The 24455-nt window shown below is 31.9% G+C and overlaps 6 protein-coding genes across 6 annotated transcripts; 4 read left to right on the forward strand and 2 right to left on the reverse strand.

The window, feature by feature from the left end:
• Nucleotides 1-95: 95 nt before the first annotated feature.
• On the reverse strand, nucleotides 96-2105 carry INS49_012918 (uncharacterized protein; the record flags this gene model as incomplete). Its single annotated transcript, XM_043173620.1, has 2 exons — nucleotides 96-1879; nucleotides 1931-2105. 2 exons carry the CDS (start codon nucleotides 2103-2105, stop codon nucleotides 96-98), a joined length of 1959 nt encoding a protein of 652 aa, XP_043022917.1.
• Nucleotides 2106-4068: 1963 nt separating this feature from the next.
• Nucleotides 4069-4746, forward strand: INS49_012919 (uncharacterized protein; the record flags this gene model as incomplete). The annotated part of the gene is made up of 1 exon (XM_043173621.1): nucleotides 4069-4746. The coding sequence occupies one exon, from the start codon at nucleotides 4069-4071 to the stop codon at nucleotides 4744-4746; it is 678 nt and encodes a 225-aa protein (XP_043022918.1).
• Nucleotides 4747-6746: 2000 nt separating this feature from the next.
• On the forward strand, nucleotides 6747-8158 carry INS49_012920 (uncharacterized protein; the record flags this gene model as incomplete). The annotated part of the gene is made up of 2 exons (XM_043173622.1): nucleotides 6747-7990; nucleotides 8071-8158. 2 exons carry the CDS (start codon nucleotides 6747-6749, stop codon nucleotides 8156-8158), a joined length of 1332 nt encoding a protein of 443 aa, XP_043022919.1.
• A 306-nt stretch (nucleotides 8159-8464) lies between these two features.
• INS49_012921 (uncharacterized protein) lies at nucleotides 8465-10855 on the reverse strand (the record flags this gene model as incomplete). Its single annotated transcript, XM_043173623.1, has 7 exons — nucleotides 8465-8782; nucleotides 8856-9295; nucleotides 9353-9622; nucleotides 9738-9869; nucleotides 9902-10009; nucleotides 10077-10219; nucleotides 10383-10855. The coding sequence occupies 7 exons, from the start codon at nucleotides 10853-10855 to the stop codon at nucleotides 8465-8467; spliced, it is 1884 nt and encodes a 627-aa protein (XP_043022920.1).
• A 10842-nt stretch (nucleotides 10856-21697) lies between these two features.
• Nucleotides 21698-22222, forward strand: INS49_012922 (uncharacterized protein; the record flags this gene model as incomplete). Its single annotated transcript, XM_043173624.1, has 2 exons — nucleotides 21698-22082; nucleotides 22179-22222. The coding sequence occupies 2 exons, from the start codon at nucleotides 21698-21700 to the stop codon at nucleotides 22220-22222; spliced, it is 429 nt and encodes a 142-aa protein (XP_043022921.1).
• A 1043-nt stretch (nucleotides 22223-23265) lies between these two features.
• On the forward strand, nucleotides 23266-23577 carry INS49_012923 (uncharacterized protein; the record flags this gene model as incomplete). The annotated part of the gene is made up of 1 exon (XM_043173625.1): nucleotides 23266-23577. The coding sequence occupies one exon, from the start codon at nucleotides 23266-23268 to the stop codon at nucleotides 23575-23577; it is 312 nt and encodes a 103-aa protein (XP_043022922.1).
• Between the last annotated feature and the right edge of the window lie 878 nt (nucleotides 23578-24455).

Consider the following 24455-nt stretch of genomic DNA (forward strand, 5'->3'; position numbering starts at 1 on the left):
TAGTGGGAAGATACTGTACAGCCGATCGTGGTTGTCGTGATGTCCTAACGTGGCCGGCAACCCCGGAATGGAGGTGTCGCCTTCACGTCGCCCGCCTAGAGCTCACGGTAATCACTGGGCCTGACTCGGCGCTGACGATTCTGGTGACGGTGAGGGTTGAGCGGCTTCCGGAAGTACGCGTCTTCGTCATTGCCGTTGCCGCTGTTGCCCGCCTGAGAGAAATTAGGCTGTCTAGGCCCAGTAGGTGGACCGCCGCGGTTGAAACCTGGACCGCCACCGTTCATCGGGCCATTGAAGCGATTAGGCGCAGCACCGTTCATGGCGCTAGGACCAGTGTGGAAGCCGCCGTCGTTCATGCCGGGACCATTGTTGCTGTTGAACCCGCCATTCATCATCATGGGGTTCATGGGGGTGTTCATCATGGAATTGTAGTTGTTGTTCATATTGTACCCGTTCATCATGCCCATCGGCATACCCATGGGTGGGTAGCTGTTCATTCCATTCATGCCCATCGACATATCCATTGGCGGCATGCCGTTCATTCCATTCATGCCCATCGGCATACCACCCATGGGCGAGTAGCCGTTCATTCCATTCATGTTCATGAAACCGGGCATCATGCCGTTCATCTGCTGCTGTGGCTGCGTCTGCTGTTGCTTCTGCATCATAGCCTTGGGGCCCTTGGGGATCTTGATGTCCGGCTGATTTACGGCGGGCTCCTCCGCCGGCCGCTTCTTGGAGTTCGGCAGGTTGCCGTTGGCAGCGGGCGAGTCCTCCTTCTTGACTGGTGTTGACTTGGAGGACGCGTCACCAGCTGGCGACTTCGCCGAGGGAGGAGTGGGTGACTTGGCCTTGACCTTTTGCAGGCCGTCTGTGCCGTCGACGGGTTCCTCAGACTTCTTAATCTCCTGTGACTCATCGGCAGCAGGTGACTTGGCTGCCTCGGGGGTTTTGGACCGTTCCTTCTTGGCCTGTTCCTTTTCCTTGAGATACTCTTCGATCTTGGCCGTCGCCTCCTCATCAGGCTTTAGGTCGTCGATGAGAACACCTTCCGTCTGACATGATGGACAGACCAGGTCGCCCTCGATGAGCGCATTAGTAATGCAGTCATTGCAATACGTCTTCGCACAACAGGGTGTCTTCATTGGGTCTATGAACATTTTGTTGTCGATGTCGCATTCCAAGCCCCTCTCCTGCAGCTCTTTCTCACCCTGTGCGGCAATCTTCTTTGCCTCGGCAGAGCCCTGTGCTTTGGCCTGAAACTTTTGCCACGATGCCTTGTCGGGCTCCGCGATCACGAACTCTCCGTCCGCGTTCACCATGATTCCAGCAGGCGTCTTGGAGTCGTCACCGTCCGCCCCTTGAGCGAGAACGGTTGCCTTATCCACGGTCTTCAGGAATGACTTGGGGATGCCAGTGGTTCGCTTGACGCGAGGGCGGTTGTCGTACTCGGGGTTGTCGTTGGTAGGGCACTGTTGAATCCAATGACCCTTCTCGCCGCATCTGTGGCAGACGTAGCCGTTTGGAGGCTCGTGATCGGGAACGTTGGCGGGCTTCTTGGAACCTGGCTTGTAGACAGGTTGCTGGTGAGACATCTCTTCCTGTTGGGCAGTCCATTCCGCTCCCTGTGCTGCGAACATGGCCGCTACCTTCTCCTCTTCGGACATAGCGGAGGCCATCTTGGCGATGGCATCGGATTGCGACTTGGCTGCTGCTGCTGCTTTGGTAGCCTGTTCCCGTCGTGAAGCGTTCTTTGCATTGGCGGGCATCTTCCCAGAGACATAGCGAGCGGCACGTCCGGCACCAGGCCTCATGGCGGGGAGACGCCGAGCGAGCACCGTGGTCGAACGAGGAATGACGGTGGTGTCATCGTCGTATTCTACGAAAGTCAGCATGGCCGCTCCCATCAAGAATCTATCTCCGTACTCACCTTCGCTTCCGTCTTCATTGTAGAGGGCAAGGTCGAAATCTGTTCCGCTCCTGTCGAGGCCATTCTTGACGATGATGTCGCGCTTCAGCTCAAAGACGGATATGCCGGTGCCGTCGAATTCTATTCGTCGCGGCTCCTTCTGCGACATAAACTTGACAAAGACTGAGGACGTCATCTTGGCCTGTGATTACTGGTTTGAGGGGAAGTCGGTTGAGATGATGCAGTCTGGTGGTGTTGTTGAGCACAAGTGCGTGCGAGTCCGCAAACGAGCGAAGAACGCAAGAGACTCAAAGGCACTAGAAGTTAGGTGCTGTGCAGAGCAGCGGTGTTGGTTGAAGGGTCTTGAGGATGGTCGCACGACAAGGGAGAACGTAATAAGGTAGTTGGTGTGTGTTCTTGATCTTGTTTCTTTTTCTGGTCTTTTTTCAAGACGAGTGGCTTCTCAAAATCGCTTCTTTTTGCTTCAACTTGACCAGACTTTGCAAAGCGGGGAAAATATCAATTCTGATTGTACTCGAAAGGACAATACTTGTTGAATGGGGAGCCCAGCGGATAATGGATAGAAAAATTATTACAATCTGCCAGCAGGCCGCCTATTCACCCAGTCTTCGAAATCAATCGAAACGAAGCGGCTGAATAGCAAAACCCTCCCTCAACAGTCGCCCAAAAGTGTCAAGTTCCTCGAAGGCCAAGCCCTCCCGTTTGCCAGAATGACCCAGGCGAAAACTCTAGCAGCACAAGGATCGCCGTCTCATGCGAGGCGGGGTCGAGGGGAACAGAAACTGGGAGCGTCTTGTCTTGACTTGTCTTGTCACGGGGAGCGGTAGACTGTGGGTGAGCAAGTCCGGTGAGTAGTGCGCGGATGCAACGCGCGAAGGTCGCAGTGTCAGACAGACGCCCTGTGTCGACCTCAAATGAGCGGTCGCGATCAAAGAAGCGCAGCAGCTCGATGGGCGGAGTGGGCTGCGATGGTCGTTGCGATGAAAGAAGGTGGTCAAAGGGAGCGGTGATTGACGGGGGAGGTGGAGTGTCGCAGGAAGAAGATGTGAAAGAGCGAGCGGGAAACGAGAGGGACAACTTGACGCAGGGTGCAGCAAGAGTGCCTGGCTGGCTGGCTGATAAATTGGGGCCTTTTGCTGTTCTAGCGCGGCCGCTTATGTCAGCCACTTCCAGTCACTTCTAACAACTTTCACTTGTGGCCAGTTCTGCCGTTCCCTTCTCCCGGCCGTTATTAGAGTGTTCATTACGGCCTTGTTTCTGTACAGTAGAAACTCTACCGCAGTAGGTGCCTGCTCTTCCAGCTGAGGTCCGAAATGAGGGTGTCTACGCAGGGATCACGCGCACACTAATGTGTTGCGAGTCGAACTCCCAAGGCTGGGGCAGCACCCGTCGCTGCGGCCGCATTCCACCGTGGCAGGATGTGACCGCAGCGAGTCTGCCTGTTAGTTAAGCACTATGACCGCAGCCATTATCCCTCACAGAGGCAGTAGCACACTAACCTGTAATCTGGCCGCCCCCGTTCCGCCCTCCCTGCCACCCGGATCAGCTCTGGCAAGCTCCGACGGCCCTCTGCAGCCTGCCGACTCGTGTGACAATTCGCCTCTTCTGATTTGGCTGGCAGCCAGTGCGCCGGCCCCCCTCCCCTGCTGCAGAGGAAAATCAACGCCCAAGCTCCCGCTACCCCAGATTGTCAGATTGTCAGTGCATCGTTCGATGCCATACCATCTCCGCAACTTTGCCTCCCCTCCTCGACTGACCTGACGACATCACCACCTCACAGCCGCATCCGTCCCGCAAGCCCTTGCGTCTCGTCCTGAAACCTTATCTGCACTGGCCGACATCCAAGCTCTCCGGCTCCGAATGGAGCGAGCAGCTTCCGTTTGAATTGGCACCCGCAAGAAAAAGCCCAGCCCCCCCCTCCCCACCTCGAGCTCTCCCTGCCGGGCTTCACGTGCCGCACAACCGTACGGCCTCACGACCTCAAGATTCCACGTTGCAAATCATACCTCTTGAGGACGCCCTTCACACCTGAAAACATTGTTTGAAGGCAATATTAGATCTGAAGACACCAAAAACGCCAGATCCTGCCCCTCCAAATCCCTACGGCTCCGCTTTCACAGCCTGTTTCAACCGCCAAAATGGTTCTCACCCACACCCAGAACCACACCTATGCTCACCCCTTCCCTACCGTCACCCTCGCCTACTTCCTCCGTTACTGCTCTCCGCAGGTCAACCCTTTCGCTGCCCACGTTCTCAGCACCACCATCTCCAGCCACGTCGACCCGGCCACAGGCCAGCTGCACACCACCCGCATCCACCTGAAGAAGTCACGTATCCCCTCCGCCATCGTCAAGCTTCTTCCCGCTTCCATCACTGGTGGCGGTGGTGACAAGAAATCATATATCCTTGAGACCAGTGTCGTTGACATCAAAAATGGATGGATGAAGACGGAGAGCCGCAACCTGGACTTCGTGGGCGTGCTGTCCGTCGTGGAGAAGCAGGATTTTACGGCGCCTACCTTGCCCGCGGCCAACACCACAAGCACTGATGTCGCCACAACCACCATATTCCGGTCAAGGGTCGGCGAGCGCATCCGGGAACGCATTGGACAAAAGTCCGAGGAGGCCAATGCTCAAGGCGGCTGGCTGGCTAAGACCATCATCCAACGCAGCATCGAGAACATTGCGAGCCGGAAGACCCAGGATCAACTAGGCAGGAGCCGCGAGGGCATGCGGGCTGTCTTGGAGCGCTTGCGCAACAACGGTGTCAAAGGCATCATGGACCTGACGCGCAGGACCAGGGAAGAAGGCCTGTGACCCGGCTTGCCCCGACCCGGGGAGTTTGACGGGAGACGACAGGACGTCGTTTTATTAAGACGCGTCTTGCATTTTCTGTATACCATCACCAATCATTTCAAAGCATGGCGTTCTTTTTGGGTTTGCTCGGGACAGCCGGAGTCCTGGCCTCGGGGAATTTTGTTTTTTGAGACACAGTCTGGGATGCTGGCCACCGATGGAGGAAACACTCTCGCTCGAGGCTACGCTGGCGTTTTGTTTTCACTTCTTCCCCTCTCCTGGTATAACATCGGTCAAAAAATCATAGGTAGCACAGCAGGCGGAAAAGGCAAAGGCTGTGCAATAGGAGAGGCATGGCAGGAGAGGAAGTAAATCCTCGAGAGATGGATATTGGATGTTTCAGAAATGTATATTTACAATCATTATTATCCATTTCGCACCCTGTCAACTTCCGTGGGCCTTTCGTGACATTGCAATCCTCGGCAATCTTCTCCAGCAACCGTCAAGATCACCTGCACTTCCGGCCAGATCTACCCGTATAGGAGGAAATGTGCACAACGCAGGGCCTTCCGGTATAGCCGTCTAGCTCTCGCAATCGGAATGCCGCTTGCGCTCAAGTGACCCGTGACCTCAACATCAACTGAGCCCGAGTTATAGAAAAGCCTCCTGTGGTATAACCTCCTTTGGGATAACCTCCTAAACTCATATGCCTCCTCTTCTTTGACAGTGCTGTGGATAGTGAGTGCCTATGTTTACCAATGTACTTATTAAACGTAGCAAAGACTAACCTGAGCCTGGACAAGGTGCTCTTCACTACATTTTAGCTTAAGATATGAGACAAGCATAACATCCTTCTCTCGTAGAGATTAAATGAGAATGTTTATGTATGTAGTCCCCTTGAAGCTTGAGTTACAGCTGCCTAAGGCTCCATAAAAAGCAGCATTAAATATCGACATACTGTAGTAAGCATAACACTCTGCCACAGTAAGCACTAAGCGAAGTTTTGCAAGTCAAAATGCAGTGTAGGCGAATCAAAATGGTATCGTGTCAAGCAATAACATGGGTCTGGGGTCTAGATGCCTGCATTGCCTGTATTCGGTAGGATCAGAAGCGGATATTTGAGGTATGGGTGATTTTCTTCTTTTCTTTCCACTTTTGGTTTCAACCTTTCAGCCCCTCGAGGATTTGTCTTGTCAAAATCTTTTCCCTCTCAACTCTTCTCTCTTTTGCCTATCTCTGTCTTTCGTGGTCACAAGCAATGCCTACATCCAGCAAATTCCACCGGGGTGAATGAAAGGAAACCTCACCCTGGACCAAGAACGACATAGCCACATCTTCGGTGTTTTCGACAAGGGAATCGAGCGACACACCTTTCGACGTGATCTCGCCAATGGGGCCAGAATATGATGAATACCTACAAGGCCCCCATGAGATTCTGCAAGATTCGGATTCCGGGTATACCAAATGTCCACAGAACTTGGAGTCTCGTGGTTCTGCCAGGGAACGAAGGGCGATATTCAGTTCATGGTGGTGGGGAGAAATTGTAGCGGTGGCCGTTAGCATCGCGGCCATGATCGCCATGCTGGTCGTTCTGGCACAGTCAAATGGCAGGGCCTTGGCATGGTGGACATTCTTATTCCAGCCAAACACCGTCGTCTCTATCCTTGCCATGGTCTCCAAAGCATCCATGATGTTGGTTGTGAGCGCCTGCCTCAGCCAGCTCAAATGGAGGCATTTCCAGGGCCGCCCGCGGCCCCTGAGTCATTTGCAGGTCTTCGACGACGCCAGTCGCGGCCCACGGGGGTCTTTGATTTTCGTTGGGAGTTACGATTTGGTTCTGCTTTGGGCCTCCTTTTCGCCATCATTACCATTGTTGGTTTGGCGATTGATCCTGCGGCCCAGCAAATTCTAGAATTCCCCAGCCGGACGGCGAAGCTGGAAAATGTTACGGCGAACATCGGCGTGGCCATGGAGTATGAGTCTTTGGCCTACACAAATCTATACCCACAGAAATCTGGAATATGTTTGTTTACCTCACTCCTGTTCTCGTCAAGGTCACTCTGACTCTCGTTCCAGCGCTCCCGATAGAGTACTGGAACCAGAACACACTGACCCTGGAGTCACAGCTCCTCAATGCAATATTCGGAACAGTCGACGCGCCGAGTTTCTCCTGTCCACGGCCAGCATCGTCGTGTACATTCCCAAAGTTCTCCTCGATGGGCGTGTGTGGATCATTCCGCAACCTTACCGATGTTTCCTTCTATAACTGTAGTTCAGGCAATGGCGGAATAGATCCTACCAACCTGACCTGCATTTATGACTATGCCGGGCGAAATCAATCCGAGAGTCTGGTTGAGATGACCTGGGCCGTCACCGATCCAAATGGGGATGGAAAGCAGAGTGTCTCGGACTTCACCTGGTTCCGATCGGCTACTACCACCCGTACTGATGAAATTGGTGGCAAGTCTCTTTCAATGACCTCCGTCCGAGTCCGAGACACCCAGGACTCGCCGTCAGGCGATGGTCCGACACCACCGACAGAGATGCTCCAGTCCAATTGGTACCTCTGTCAACATACATATGAAGGTGCAGTTATCGATTCAGGAACACTTGTGCCTGGGGAGGCCAGTTCTGAGCCATTGGTTCCTGTCCGGAACAGAACCATACCAGCTAGCAAGACTGGATACCTTTACGACGAAAACATCATCACGTACCGTGCCGATTCAACCGGCCTTGAATACACCACCGTCACTTTCCCCTTGGACCGAAAATATGGGTTTCTTACTAAAGCTCTGGAAACCCGATTCGGCCTGTACGGAAATGCCTCGTACGTCGACTCCGGCAACAACGACATCCTCGCTCTGGGCTATTACCTCAAAATCACGGATCTAGAAAGTATGACGGAGAATCTGGCCCATGGAATAAGCGCGCAAATGCGTAGCAAGTCGCCTGGGGACAACAAAAACCTGACTATGTTTGGTGGAGATGCCTTTGCAGTGGAGACCTACATACGGGTCCGATGGCAATGGATGATGCTGCCATTAGTAGAGGTGGTGCTGGCCGCCTTGCTCCTGGCTGCTACTATCTTCAAGACTAGGACCGGACCGCTGCTCAAATCCTCAGTGACGGCTTTCCTATTTCACGGGCTTGATGGATGGGACGCTGCAGACGTCAAGGCGGGTAGCTTGGAAACCTCGGATGATCTGGAGAGGCGCTCGAGGGCCATGGTTGCGGCCTTCGCAGAAGATGAAGACGGCTGGTTGAGGTTTGTTAAGAAGTTGAGACACGACGTAGTACGTTGAATAGGGTCCACTATGTTGTAATATAGTCGTCGGACTCTTACAGTCGGGCCACGGCTTCCGCCCGAGTGAACCGTGGTCTGAAGATTAACTTCTTTGGCGACGGGCACTGGATGACCGACGAGCATATGTGAAGCAAATTCCTGCTTAGTGGCTAGTCGTCGCCATCAAATCGGACCGCGAATGAGCCGTTGAGATCCCCAAAGACTGAGCGGTACTCACTGCAGCTTGGGTCACCCGTTCAGGTTGCGCATTTTTCGGCCTCCGATACCTCGTAATCAAATCTTGCGCGCCCCAATCTTCTCTGTATATCCCAAAGCGAGATTTTGTCACATGAAACTACCAGCAGCAACCATTGCCGCAAATGACCGGAGTTTTTGTGTCCCCCACGGTGACGAGCTAGACAAAATCCTGGGCGGCCCTGTCCTTCTCTGCACTGCTCACATAGTTGCATGCCTGTCACGAGGTCTCTCGTCCCATTGAAGATTTGACTGAGCCAGCGCGACACAGAAAGCTCCCCATTCGCCTGATGTTCCCGCGGCGATGTCATCCACCAGATGCTGACCGTATTGTTCACGGTAGGCTTGCTTGACTGCAGAGAGGTAGTGGCCATTCCAGTGAGCACGCACAAGGCGACTGGTCAAAACCTCATGCTGAATACCATCGTCTCCACTCGGCGTGAGTGCTTGGTGGAGCAGCCACGCATCACGAGTTGGCCGGTTCAGAACGCCGTACAGAACGTGGTAGAGAGCGTAGTCCTTGGCAAATAGTTAGCAAGACCAGCTCGGCGAACAAAGGATGGCAATTGGGGATGGGTTTACGAAAACATACTCTTAACTGCATAGTCCCCCGAAGCGCATCGGCTATGAAGTCGCTCTCGTACTTGCGCTGGTAGATGGTGAGGACCTCCCTGAGATGCGCATCGCTGCGCAGGATAACAATTTGCGATATAGTGGTTGCAGCTCCTCTGTCACCAGCGACTGCCTCGAACAGCTCGTCTACATCTTTCTCGACCAGCTGCATGTCTATAGGCTGTGGCTGCCCGGAATGATCGCGCTCTTCCATCTTATGCCCGGAGAGTACTGCATTCACAGCCTCTCTGAACCAAGCCTCGCCTTGTCGCAGATACGGGTCCAAAAAGGTCTCCAAGCTTGTGCCATGCTCGCGCTCAAGCTTGTTAGAGTGAATTCGGAACCCATCCTCTATCAGGCGCGCTTCTGTGTTTGATCTCCCCAAGAGGGACTCAATCAGAAGCTGTTGGCCCTTGCGTGCTTCGTTGCCCATGGTCAATGACAACGAGATCCAGTAACTTTCACTCTCCCACATACCCAATGCCGTTGCATAAGCAGCAGTCATGAGTCGATTGTCGTCGTCTTTTAGCCGTGCTCGGATATGTTTCCCGACGTTGACGCCTTTACGCTCAGGACCGACCTTGACCAGCCTCTTGTATTCCGTGCGCAGGTTCATGATCTCATGGTGGTGGAGGTTTGGCAACAGATCAATCAAGCCGGCCGTTTTGACCTTGCCGGGACCACTGAGCGCCTCAGCAATGAGGGCTGTCACGCTGCTGATATCTGAGTCATTCCCTGCTCTCTCGCCTATGTCTCCGGAGGACGCAGTCGCCAGGAATGCTTCCCAGCGGGGAAATCAGGCTCTCGACGTCAACAGTCGGTGTCTGGTAGCTGTCGTGCATGTATAGCTCTCTCGCGAGACTCGGCTTTCCCGCATCACCGGCGACGATCGCGAACCTCTGAAGCACCTTCCTGATGGTTGACTTCCGGAACGGTTTCAGCATGACCTCGTTCACGTGTCGGATGACGCCGGTGTCATCGCAACAATGGGTGTCTCGCACCCCAGTGTGCGGATTAGCTGAGTACTCGCCAGGCCACTGAGTCTAGGCATCTGGATATCCATGAAAATCAGATCAAACTTGTCGTTGTGACGGCCCGAGTCTGCCTTGTTCCAAAAGAATCGAAAGCTGTCCGCTGGGGAAGTTCGCATGATCAGAGAGGACATGGTTTTGGAAGTCTCCTTGCTCATCCATCTGCTCACCGCAGAGTTTGCAAGTGAATAATGACCTGTGCACTGTCAACTCATGGTTGAACCATGTCGCCCGGTCGACAAACATCTCGGTGTCGCAGTGCTTTCCTCCGTATGTGCATATGTATGCCTTGAGGTCGTGGTAGGCGTGGCTCCTAAGTGGAATCAGGTTTTTAATCAATCTCATGTATGTGACCTAGGTGCGCAACGTACGTACCTCCACGCCCTTTCAGTACGAAAAGATTGCAGAGTAAAGCAGAGGGGACACTCGAAGTGCTTTCCCTCGGGCCCTATATCTCAGATGCCAAACTTACTAACTTGAGGCTTCTCTTTGAATCGAATGTCGTGGAGGCCGTCAATAATAAGGCACTGTCGTCTTGATCCTCAATAGGGGGCGCAAGGAACTCGGAAATCCAATTTTCTGCCGGCTTAACGAACGTGGTAGCCTTGCTGGAAAGTTGCTCCGTCGGGGCTTCAAGATCGATGGACAGCGTGGGCTTGGGCTCAGGCTTAGTCTCCTGACGGACATCCACATCCATCTCGAGTCTTGTCCTGTGGTCCCTGCCATACTTGCTGAATTGGCGCCGCTTCGCATTCGCCCTTCCGAGCCGTGTCGCCAGCCCCCTCCCCCTACTTCTCGGCTTTGGATGCTTCTGTTCCGCATAGTCGGTGTCGAACTGCTCAGGAAAGGAAAACCTTGACCGTTGGAGTGCCCGCTGAAAGCGGTCATATGCTATGTCTCTCCGTACCAGGATCCCTATTCGGAACAGAGCCTTCATACACTCGTTCATCATGTCAATCTATAAGGAGCGCAACTTGCTCATCCTTCGAGATCTCCTCTTCTTCATCCTGAAATTCTTGATCGTCCGGTGTGAGAACAAAATCCTGCATAGAATTGGTGGCACTGGTCTTGTTGTTGTCGTCCTCGAAACATGCCGTTTTCACTATGATTTATGAGCGGAAACTCGAGCCCTGGCAAAATTGGAGGGCTCCTACCGTCTTGTATAGCTTCATAGAGATCTTTGAGGAGTTGAGATATTTGTTGCCGGACTTCTGGGCTTTTAGATAGCCTCGAATCCAGAGACGTGCGGCTGTGTGGTGGATGCCACGCTCCCATATTTCCGGCCCATAGAATGAATCGATCAAGGATTGTTGGTAGGTCTCTCGTATATATAATAATTATATAGGAAGTAATTATATATTAATATTATTTTATTTAAGTTTTAAAAGGCTATATACCTTAAAGAAAATAATTAAAGTAGCTTTTTAAGTATAAAAGTTATATTTATTAATATTTATAATTTTTTTTTTTAATAAATATATATAATTTTTATTATAATTAATAATTCTTATTATAATTAACTTTAAAATTATAATTTATTATATATTAAGTATATATAATCTTTATTATAAAAAAATATTATTAAAAAGGCTTAAAATTATAATTTATAAATTTTAAAATAAATTTTAATAATTTTTATTATTATATTATTTTTTAAATTTATAATTATTATTATTATATTATTTTTTAAACTTATAATTATTATTATTATATTATTTTTTAAATATTATATTTATTATTTTTAATATTTAGCTTTTAAAATTACTTTTTTATAAAAATTATTAATTTTTATATAAAGGCCTTAGTTTTAAATTTTTTTTTTATAAAAAAAGTTAATGCTTATAAAATTAATGCTAAACTTTTTAATTTATATTTATTTTTATTATATATTTTTATAATATAAATATTATATATTTTATTTTTATTTTTATTATTAAAATATACTTAATATTACTTTAAATTATTCTTTTTTAATTACTTTTTATTTTTTTAAAATTAAGTATTATAAGTAATTTAATTATTTATTAAGTTTTTTTTTTACTTTTTATTAATTTTTTTAATTTCCTTAATAATTATCTTTTATTTAAGTTATTTAAATAATAATATATATTTTTTAATAAATTTCTTTATATATAAGCCTTATATATACTTATTAATAATTTAATATAAAAAGTTTTAAAGCTAAGTTAATATAATAATTTAATTTTTTAATAGCTAAATCTTTTTAATTTAATATATATAAAAAATACTTAAGATTAAAACTTTTATTAAATTATTTATTATAAAAATTATAATAATTTAATATTTAAAATAATAATTATTTTAATAATTCTTATTATTAAAAATATTATATAATTTTATATTAAAAATTTTAATACTTTTAATATAAATATATAGCTTTTTAATTATATTATTAAAAAATATTTACTTATCTTAATATTAAAAGTTATTAATAATTTAAATAATAATTATTATAAAAATATTATTTAAGAAAAATATTTTAATTTAAGTTATAATTATAGCCTTTAGCTTATTAATTTTAATAATTTCTTAAAAATTTATTTTAATAAATAGCTTACTTTTTTTAATATTTAATATAAAAATAAAGTTAAAGGTAATTTTTATAATTTTTATTAAGATTTTATTAACTTAATTTTAATTATCTTTATTATTAATAATAATTAAATTATTATTAATATTAAATAAATAAAAGTTATTATTATTAATATTTTTATTAATATTTATTAAATAAATAAATAAATAAAAGTTATTATTATTAATATCCTTATTAATATTTATTAAATAAGTATTATTAATAATAATTTTATTATAAGAATTAATAAAATTAATAAGCTTATCTTTATCCTTATTAATTAAAATAATTTTAATTCTTTTTATAGCCTTAATAATAATTTTAATCTTTATTTTATTACTTAATAAAAATATAATTATAATATTTATTTTATTAATTAAGGTTATAATTATAATATTTATTTTATTAATTAAAGTTATAATTATAATATTTATAAAAAAATCTTAATTTTATTTAAGGATTATAATAAGGCTATCTTTAATATTAATTATATTAATAATAATTATAATAATAATTATATTAAATATATTTTTAATATAAATAATAAATATAATATTTATTAAATAATTTTATTTATTATTATTATTTTTATAAAGTATATTAATAAAAATATTAAATAATTTTTATAAGTTATTATTAATATTTTTTATTATAATAAAAAAAAAAGATTTTATAAAAATTTAATAATTAAAATAAATATTTATAATATAAAACTTTATAATTATTATATAATAATTATTAATTTATTTTTTAATTATAAAAAAAGTTAATAAATTATAAATAAATTTAATAAAAGTTAATTTTAATATTATTATTAATAAATAATAATAAAAAGTAATAATATTAATAATTATAAGGTTATCCTTATATATAATAAAGTATTAAAAAGATTTTAATTAAAATATAAAAAATTAAAGTTTATATTAAGGATTTAAGTTTAAAAAATATAAAGTTTTATAATTAATAATAATAAAATTAAAAAAAAAAGATATTAATAATAAGTTATTCCTTTTTTAATAAAAAAAAGCTATTTTAAGTTTTTTAATTAATTTATTTATTTATATATAAAGCTTATTATTATTAATAAGATTTTATAATATAATATTTAAAGTTAATTTTATTATTATATTAATAAAATTATTTTTTTATTTATTTACTTTATTTTAATAATCTTTTTTATTTTATATAATTTTTATAATAATATAATATTAATTATAAAGTATTTTCTTTTTTTATTTTTAGCTTTATAAGGTATTTATATAAATTATATAAATTTATATAAATAATTAAAGATATATTTAATAATAAAAATTATTTTATAATTATTTTAATTATTATAATTAAGGAAATTTTAATATTTATTTTATTTATTATATTATAAATTTTACTTATTAATATATTTTAAATAATATATTTATACTTTATTAATAATTAATAAAAAATATTATTTATTATTATAAATTTCTTAATTTCTTTATAAGTTTTATTTATAAAAATAATAATATATTTAAATTAAAATATTAAGTTTTAATTATTTATAAATAATTTATTTATAAATATAAAAAGTTTTATTATTTTAAAATTTAAAAATATATACTTAATTATTTATATAACGTTATTTATTTATTATAATAATTATATATTTAAGCTTTTATAATTTTTTATTTTTAAGTTTTATATTTATATAATTATTAAAAGATTATATAAAGCTTTTAATTAATAAATTAAAGCTATATATATTTTTTAAGCTTTTTATTTAAGATATTTTTAAAAAATATCTTTAATTATTATATTAATAAAGATAAGTTTATTAATTTATTCTTTTTATTAAATAATAATTAAATTAATAATATTTATAATTATATAAGCTTTATTATAATTTATTAAATTTTTAAGTATTAATTTTTATTTTAATTTTCTTTATAATTTTATAGCTTTTATTTTAATTTCTTTTTTATTTTAAAATTTTAATATAAATAAAATTAATATATTATTTATTTATATATTTATTATTTTAAAAAGTTATATAAACTTTATAATTATTAAATAAGAATTATATATAAAGTAATTTATTTTAAGCTTTTATTAATAATATTTTTAATATATATTAAATTAATAAATATTAAATTTTACTATATTATATAAAAATTAAATAATATAAATAATTATATTTAAAAAGTATTTATTTTTTAATTCCTTTAATAATTTTATAAAAATTATTTTATATAATTTTAATTTTATTTAAAGGTAAGCTTAAATAATATCTTAAAGTATAAAAATTATACCTTTTTTTTAAATTAATAAAAAAATAAATATAAAGATTATTTATTAACTTATTTTTTAAATAATTAAGCTTTATATTAAAATTAATTCCTTTTTATTATTATTATAACTTTAAATAATAAATTAAGATTTTTTATATAATTTTATAATTTTATTTTTTACTTTTTATATTATATAAAATTTAAAAAAATAATATTTATTATATTATTTTATTAACTATTTTTTAATTTAAAAAATATTTTTAATAATAAAGTTATTAATTTTTATTTTATTAAATTCTTTAAATAATAAACTTAATATTATAATTATTTTATTTTATTTTAATTTAATTATTAAATTATAATTTTTATTTTTTTCTTTAAAATATATAATATAATAATATAATCTTTTATTTTTAATAATAATAATTATATAATAAATTATATTTAAGGTTTTATAATTAAGTTTTTTATTTATAAAGATTATATTTCTTTATTATTATTTTAATAATATAATTAAATAATTATTAACTTAAATATTATAACTTTATTTAATATATTTAAGGTTATATTATAGCTATTTATAATAATAATTTTATATAAATCTTTTTATCCTTTTTTTTCTCTTTATATATAAACTTTATATTATAATAAATATTTTATATTAAAAATAAATTTAACTTTAATATTTAATATATTTTATATTTATTATTTAATTATAATTTTTTATAATATTTTTATAATCTTTAAAATAATCTTTATTTATTTTTATATTAATAATAATAATAATAATAATTTATATAATACTTATAAATAAGCATTAAAAATTAAAAGTATAAAGATTAATTTATTTAATTTAATAATTTTATTAATAACTTTTATAATTATTTATAAAATAATATTATTATTTATATTATTATATAATTTAATATATATAATTTTATATGCTTATTTAAAAGCTTAATAATATTTTTTAACTTTCTTAATAAATTAATATATTTTTATAAAAACTTATTTATATTTAATTTTTATTATTTATATTTTTAAATAAAATTTTAAGAATATAAAGTTTATTTTTATATTATATTTAATAATATTTAATAATTCTTAATATATATTAATTTAAAGCATTTATAATATTTATTATATAATTTTTATAAATATAAATTTTAAGAATTTTACTTTTTAAAAAATAATAATTTAATTTATAATATAAAAAATTAAGTATTTACTTAAATATATTATATTAATTAAGATTTTATAATTAAATTTATAATTATTATATAATATAAACTTAAAATACTTAAATATAAGTTTATTTATTTAATAATAATAATATATCTTTTTAATTTTTATTATTATTTATTTATTAATATTTAAATTATTAGCTTTTTTAAGTATTTAATATAATTAATTTATTAATAAATATTTAAAATAATAATAAAGTTTCTTTATTTTTATTTTTAAAAAAAAATATATAATATTAATAATTTAATTTAAAAAAAATTATAAATAACCTTATTTTTTAAATATTAATATAATAATTATATTATTAAAAGAAATTATTTTATTTATAATATTATTATAATATATTTAAAATTTATTTATATTTATTAAATAAAATAAAAATAAAATTTATATTTAAATAATATAAAAATTAATATAATTAATTAAAGTAAAAACTTTTATTATATTAAATAAATTAATAATTATTTTATTATTAAATTTAACTTTAACTTTTTTTATAATAATTATATTAATTTAATACTTTAAGTTTTTTTATTATAATATAAAAAATTATTTATATTTAATTATAAATATTAATAATGCTTTTATATTTAATAAAATTTCTTAAAAATAAATTTAATTATATTTATTTTTTAAAATAAATTATTAATTATAATAATTATTTTTTATTTAAAAAATATTATTTTTAATAATTTAATATATAAATACTTTATTAATTAAGAAATTAATATTTATATAATAAATTTCTTTATTAAGTTTTTATTTTTTATAATATAAGTATTATTATTATAATTATTATTTTAATTTTATTTATTTTTATATTTATAAATTTATTTTTATTATTTATTTTATATTTTTTAAATTTATTTTAAAAAAATATTAAAATTATTATTATTATCTTTATATTTATATTATATTAAGTAGCTTTTTTTTATTAAATATTGCTTATTAATTAAATATTTAATTAATTAATATTTCTTTTTTTTATAAATATAATATTTTTTCTTTTAAAGTTATTTTCTTTTTTCTTTATAAGTATTATTATTTTAAGCTTTATAATTAATATTATAAAATTTTAATTATTTAAAGCTTAAATAGCTTAAATTTAATTAATTAAATTTTTAATTTCTTTAAAATATTTAAAATTATAATTATTATCTTTTTCTTAACTTTTAATTATTATATTTATAATTAATATAATATTAATTTAAAACTTTATTTATAATATAAATTATAATTATATAATTAAATTATATTTTTATTATAAATTTTAAGTTTAAAAATAATTCTTTATATAATTAAGTTAACTTAAAAAGAATTATTTTTAATTTAAAAACTTTTTTATAAGTTTTAATTATTATTATTTTTAAGTTATTCTTTTTAATATAATTTTAATTTAATACTTATTAATAAAGTTATAATTTATTAAATATTAAATATAAAACTTTATATAAATTTTTATTTAAGTTTTATATTTTTATTTTTATAAATATTATTATTATTTAATTTATATAATAATATTAATAATTAAAGTTTATATTAAAATATATTTTAATTTTAAAATATATTATTATAAATATATTAATTTAATTTATAAAATAAAAATAATATATTTTAACTTAATTTTTAAATATTTAAAGAAAAACTATATAAAATTAACTTAATTAAATTTTAATATAATAATAAATATTAAAAAATATTTTTATTTTATTATTTAATAAATTATATAAATTCTTAATATATTTATAAAAATTATTAAAAAGCTTTATAAATTATATTAACTTTATTAAATTTAAATACTTATTAAAAATATATTATAAAAAAAGAGTTTTATATAAGTTATACTTTTTATTTAATAAAGATATTTTTAAAATAACTTAAAATTATATTAAATATAATATATATTTTTAATATAAACTTTATTTTTATTTTTTTATTAATAATAATAAATTTTATTAATTATATTAATTTTTAATAAATTATATTATTAAATTTAAATTTTATAATTATATATTTAAAGTTAATAATAATAATAAAAATTATTTTAAGAATTATTTTTTTAATAATTATTATTATTTAAAGCTTACTTATAATATTTATAAAAATTATAATTATAATTATTATTTTTAAAATTATATATAATATTTATTTATATTTAATTTTAAGGTTAATAAAGTATTATAAAGCTTATTATTAATTTATTTTAATTTTTCTTTAGCTTAAATTATAATAATTAAATTATAATATTATAAGTTAATTAATTATTATATTTTATATAAATATTTTATATTTAAAGAAAAACTTTTAAGTATTATTAATAAAAATTTAGCAATATTTTAAATATTATTTATATTTATATTATATAATTTTTATAATAAATAATAAAAAAATTATTATTATAAAGATTTTATTATATATAATTTATTAAAATATTTATTAAATAAGTAATTAAATATTTTATTAATGCTTTTTTTATAAAAATTATAAATTATAATTTTAAATTAATATATTTATAATAAATTAAATTAATTAAAATTTAAATAAATATTTTATTAATTATATATAAATAATTAAAACTTAATATTTTAACTTAAATATATTATTATTTTTATAAATAAAATTTATAAAGAAATTAAGAAATTTATAATAATAAATAATATTTTTTATTAATTATTAATAAAATATAAATATATTATTTAAAATATATTAATAAGTAAAATTTATAATATAATAAATAAAGTAAATATTAAAATTTCTTTAATTATAATAATTAAAATAATTATAAAATAATTTTTATTATTAAATATATTTTTAATTATTTATATAAATTTATATAATTTATATAAATACCTTATAAAGCTAAAAATAATAAAAAAAAAATACTTTATAATTAATATTATATTATTATAAAAATTATATAAAATAAAAAAAATTATTAAAATAAAGTAAATAAATAAAAAAAATAATTTTATTAATATAATAATAAAATTAACTTTAAATATTATATTATAAAATCTTATTAATAATAATAAGCTTTATATATAAGTAAATAAGTTAATTAAAAAACTTAAAGTAGCTTTTTTTTATTAAAAAAGGAATAACTTATTATTAATATCTTTTTTTTTTAATTTTATTATTATTAATTATAAAACTTTATATTTTTTAAACTTAAACCCTTAATATAAACTTTAATTTTTTATACTTTAATTAAAACCTTTTTAATATTTTATTATATATAAAGATAATCTTATAATTATTAATATTATTAATAATTATTATTTTAAAGTTAATTTTATTATTATTATTACTTTTTATTATTATTTATTAATAATAATATTAAAATTAACTTTTATTAAATTTATTTATAATTTATAACTTTTCTTATAATTAAAAAATAAATTAATAATTATTATATAATAATTATAAAGTTTTATATTATAAATATTTATTTTAATTATTAAATTTTTATAAAATCTTTTTTTTTTATTATAATAAAAAATATTAATAATAACTTATAAAAATTATTTAATACTTTTATTAATATGCTTTATAAAAATAATAATAATAATAAATAAAAATTATTTAATAAATATTATATTTATTATTTATATTAAGAATATATTTAATATAATTATTATTATTATTATTATTAATATAATTAATATTAAAAATAGCCTTATTATAATCCTTAAATAAAATTAAAATTCTTTTATAAATATTATAATTATAATTTTAATTAATAAAATAAATATTATAATTATAACCTTAATTAATAAAATAAATATTATAATTATATTTTTATTAAATAATAAAATAAAGATTAAAATTATTATTAAAGCTATAAAAAAAGCTAAAATTATTTTAATTAATAAAAATAAAAATAAGCTTATTAATTTTATTAATTTTTATAATAAGGTTATTATTAATAATATTTATTTAATAAATATTAATAAAAATATTAATAATAATAACTTTTATTTACTTATTTATTTAATAAATATTAATAAGAATATTAATAATAATAACTTTTATTTATTTAATATTAATAATAATTTAATTATTATTAATAATAAAAATAATTAAAACTAAGCTAATAAAATCTTAATAAAAATTATAAAAATTATCTTTAATTTTACTTTTATATTAAGCATTAAAAAAAGTAAATTATTTATTAAAATAAACTTTTAAGGAATTATTAAAATTAATAAATTAAAAGTTATAATTATAACTTAAGTTAAAATACTTTTCTTAAATAATATTATTATAATAATTATTATTTAAATTATTAATAACTTTTAATATTAAAATAAATAAATATTTTTTAATAATATAATTAAAAAGCTATATATTTATATTAAAAGTATTAAAATTTTTAATATAAAATTATATAATATTTTTAATAATAAGGATTATTAAAATAATTATTATCTTAAATGTTAATTATTATAATTTTTATAATAAATAATTTAATAAAAGTTTTAATTTTAAATATTTTTTATATATATTAAATTAAAAAAATTTAATTATTAAAAAATTAAATTATTATATTAATTTAGCTTTAAAACTTTTTATATTAAATTATTAATAAATATATATAAAGCTTATATATAAAGAAACTTATTAAAAAAATATATATTATTATTTAAGTAATTTAAGTAAAAAATAATTATTAAAAAAATTTAAAAAAATAATAAAAAATAAAAAAATAATAATAAATAATTAAATTATTTATAATATTTAATTTTAAAAAAATAAAAAATAGCTAAAGAAAATTAATTTAAAATAATATTAAATATATTTTAATAATAAAAATAAAAATAAAAATAATAATATTTATATTATAAAAATATATAATAAAAATAAATATAAGTTAAAAAATTTAATATTAATTTTATAAATATTAATTTTCCTTATAAAAAAAAATTTAAAATTAAAATTATTATATAAAAGTTAATAATTTTTATAAAAAAGCAATTTTAAAAGCTAAGTATTAAAAATAATAAATATAATATTTAAAAAATAATATAATAATAATAATTATAAATTTAAAAAATAATATAATAATAAAAATTATAAGTTTAAAAAATAATATAATAATAAGAATTATTAAAACTTACTTTAAAATTTATAAATTATAATTTTAAGCTTTTTTAATAATATTTTTTTATAATAAAAGTTATATATATTTAATATATAATAAATTATAATTTTAAGATTAATTATAATAAAAATTATTAATTATAATAAAAATTATATATATTTATTAAAAAAAAAGAAAAACTATAAGTATTAATAAATATAATTTTTATATTTAAAAGGCTACTTTAATTATTTCCTTTAAGGTATATAGCCTTTTAAAACTTAAATAAAATAATACTAATATATAATTGCTTCCCATATGATTATTATATATACGAGAGACCTACCAACAGCGATGCTTCCCGAATGGGGTGTAAGCTCCAATGTTGCCAGGTCGTCAGCAGGCCCAATTGTCCCATCCAATGGCTCCGAAGAGCTGCTATGGGAAACGGTCCGAGGCACATCCATTGTTTCACACATGTTGCTGACATGCAGCAGCGCCCCTCCTCAGCCCATCGTGCCCCATGTCGCGTTTGATTCTTCCCCTATCATCAGCTTTCAATCTCAAAGACCAGTCATTCGCCTATGAATCGGACTACTTGATCCTGTCATGTCGGGCTTGGAGATTGCCGGCCTCGTGCTGGGCACATTTCCCATCGCCCTCGAAGTACTCGACAAATACAAAGAGGCAGCCAGACGTCTTGGGTTCTGGCTCAGAATCGCTGCTGAGTATCAGAAATGTGACTCTAAACTTCAATTCCAACGCCTCTTATATATCAACAACTTGAGACATCTCCTCCTCCCTATGGCAATGCTTGGTGATGCGGGTATCGAGGAGCTGCTGGATGATCCTGGAGGCCAGGCCTGGAAAAAGGATGAAACCACCTCCATGTTGAAGCAACGCCTTGGAAGTTCGTATGAGCTTTATTTGCAATGCATGGTTGAATTCAAGGAGGCACTTGGTGCGATTAACCATGAGCTTGCTCTGGAGCCTGGTCAGTCTCAAAGCCGGACGGCGCAGGCGAGTGACGCGAAACCTGTCCAGAGATTTACTTGGCCCTTGGCCTCAGGGAACTGACGTGGCTGAATAGGTCTCCCAACAGGTTGGCTCAACATCAGGAAAGATCAAAGCTAAGACCAAGTGGCAGGTATATCGTGTGAAGTTTAGCCAAGGGGGAAAAGGAAAGAGACCGCCTGTTCGCGGAGTTGCAAAACTGCAACGAAAGACTCAAAACACTCCTCCAAATAAGCAAAGACGATAATCAACTCGCACAGAACCGAGCATTGAAGAATTTGAAACTGTGAAACACCGCACTCTGCAAATTATGGCGTGAAGCAAGCATGATTTTCAGAGCACTGTCCACAGTGTGGAAGTGCAATTGTCGGGCGCAGCATTCGACAAAACTACTGCTGGAGCATAGGACCAGAGACACATCCGAATTCAACTTGTTGTTCGAGAAACTAATCCAGCCACGCCATGATTTGCGCAGGATTAGGATATCCCCAGGAAGCAAGGTTTCGGTCAGTTTATCATCGCCCATGCAGCATCCTGCCTTACAAGGAATTGCCTATATCGTTGAGCCGAACCACAAAAACTTTTCTCCGACAATTTCTGCTATGCGGAACAGCAGAGAACCAAATGAAAATTCCATTTTGAGGTAATGAACTGTAATTAACGGTGATATGATCCTGGTTCCTGGCGCTAACAAGGCCGCGTCTAGACCACCGCCGTCAATCACTCTCTCTCCATTTGAGTCGGCTGCCTTGCCAGCACCCACTCAAGGACCTGGTCCAATAACAAGCCTTTGTCTCTCCTTAGACCAGACCGACGGGGTATTCTGCGGATACCTACCACAAGATGACTGTCAGTGTTTCGTATACAAGGATTCGGACAGGCCAGTCTTATCGCCCAACTTCATCACCCTGGACCAACTCCTCCGCAAACAGCGGCTGCCCATGCCAAAACGCAGACATCGGTTCGCACTTGCATGGATTCTTTCCTCGTCCTTTCTGCAACTACTTGAGTCGCCATGGCTACCAGCCTCCTGGAAGAAATCCGACATTGTCTTTTATCAGGGTTCAAAGCAGCCGGGGCGATATGCACTCGACCAGCCTCATCTCAACCACCATCTGGCCCCGCAGGCGGAAAGTGGACCATTGACAGAACGTGATTGCAGAATGCAGCTTTCATCCTCTCTGGAGGCGCTGGGAATCGTGCTCCTGGAGCTGTGCTTTGGCGAGCTGCTCGAAGAGCAGCCGTACAGGACCAAGCACTTGAATTCCGGCTGTGATCCGATCGAGAGGACATTCGACGTCGCGGCAGCCAAGGAGTGGCATGGAGAGGTCGATGAGTATGCTGTTGCTGTCGGGTGGTGCTTGGGTGGGATATTGAGTGCGCCGCCGGATAAGTGGAAGGAGGAGATTCTCCAGAAGGTGGTCCATCCTCTCGAGCCTTGCCACAGACACTTGTCGCAGCGCATAGACATGTAATATTATAATTGCCATTAATTGCGTTGAAACTGGCCCAAGACTTTCGAAATTGCTACGTTCGTATGCCAGGGCCACAGATTGTTAAGGACTTTAATATAAGGGTGGTTGAATATAAGCAGAGTGACTAGGGATATATAGCGTATAAGTGGCGTGTAAGAAGCGCTTAAGTAGTTTATTTAAAGAGTAAGATATAACTAAACTTAATTCCTTTCCTTCTTCCTTTCTTTATCCTTAGGGTTCTTTCTTTTTATAAAGGGAGCAGCTTTTATAATGCTTTTAAGTATTAAAAAAGCTGCGTTATTTTTTAAAATGGATAAGTATTAAAGGTTTTTTTTTAAGCTAATCCCTTTTTTTATATAAAAATTCTTAATAAATTACCCTTTCTTTTAAGTTCTTATCTTAAAAATAGCAATATATATAATGATTAAAAAAAATATATATAAAGTATAAATAAAGGGTAAAAGTTTTAAATAATTATAATTAAAAAGATAATAAAAAATATTTTATTTTACTTTATAATAAATAAAAGGGTATAATTATAATAAGTTATATATATATTAAAATTATAATTTATAAGCATTATAAAATATATTAAGGAAATATTATTAATTCTTATTATATTTTTTATTTAATTATAATTATTTATATAATAATTATATTATTTTATTATATAAATAATATAATAATAATGCATTTATTGCGCTCTTATATTATATTTAAATCTTTGCCTTTTTTTAATATTTTCTCTTTTTTTCTTTTTTAATTTAATATACATTAACTTATTTTATAAATATATCCTTTATTAATATAATTAGCTTTAATAAGGCGCTAATAAAGCATAATATTTATATTTATACTTATATTTATACTTAAACTTA

Source organism: Diaporthe citri (assembly GCF_014595645.1).
Source record: "Diaporthe citri strain NFHF-8-4 chromosome Unknown scaffold_6, whole genome shotgun sequence".
NCBI classification, from domain to species: domain Eukaryota; kingdom Fungi; phylum Ascomycota; class Sordariomycetes; order Diaporthales; family Diaporthaceae; genus Diaporthe; species Diaporthe citri.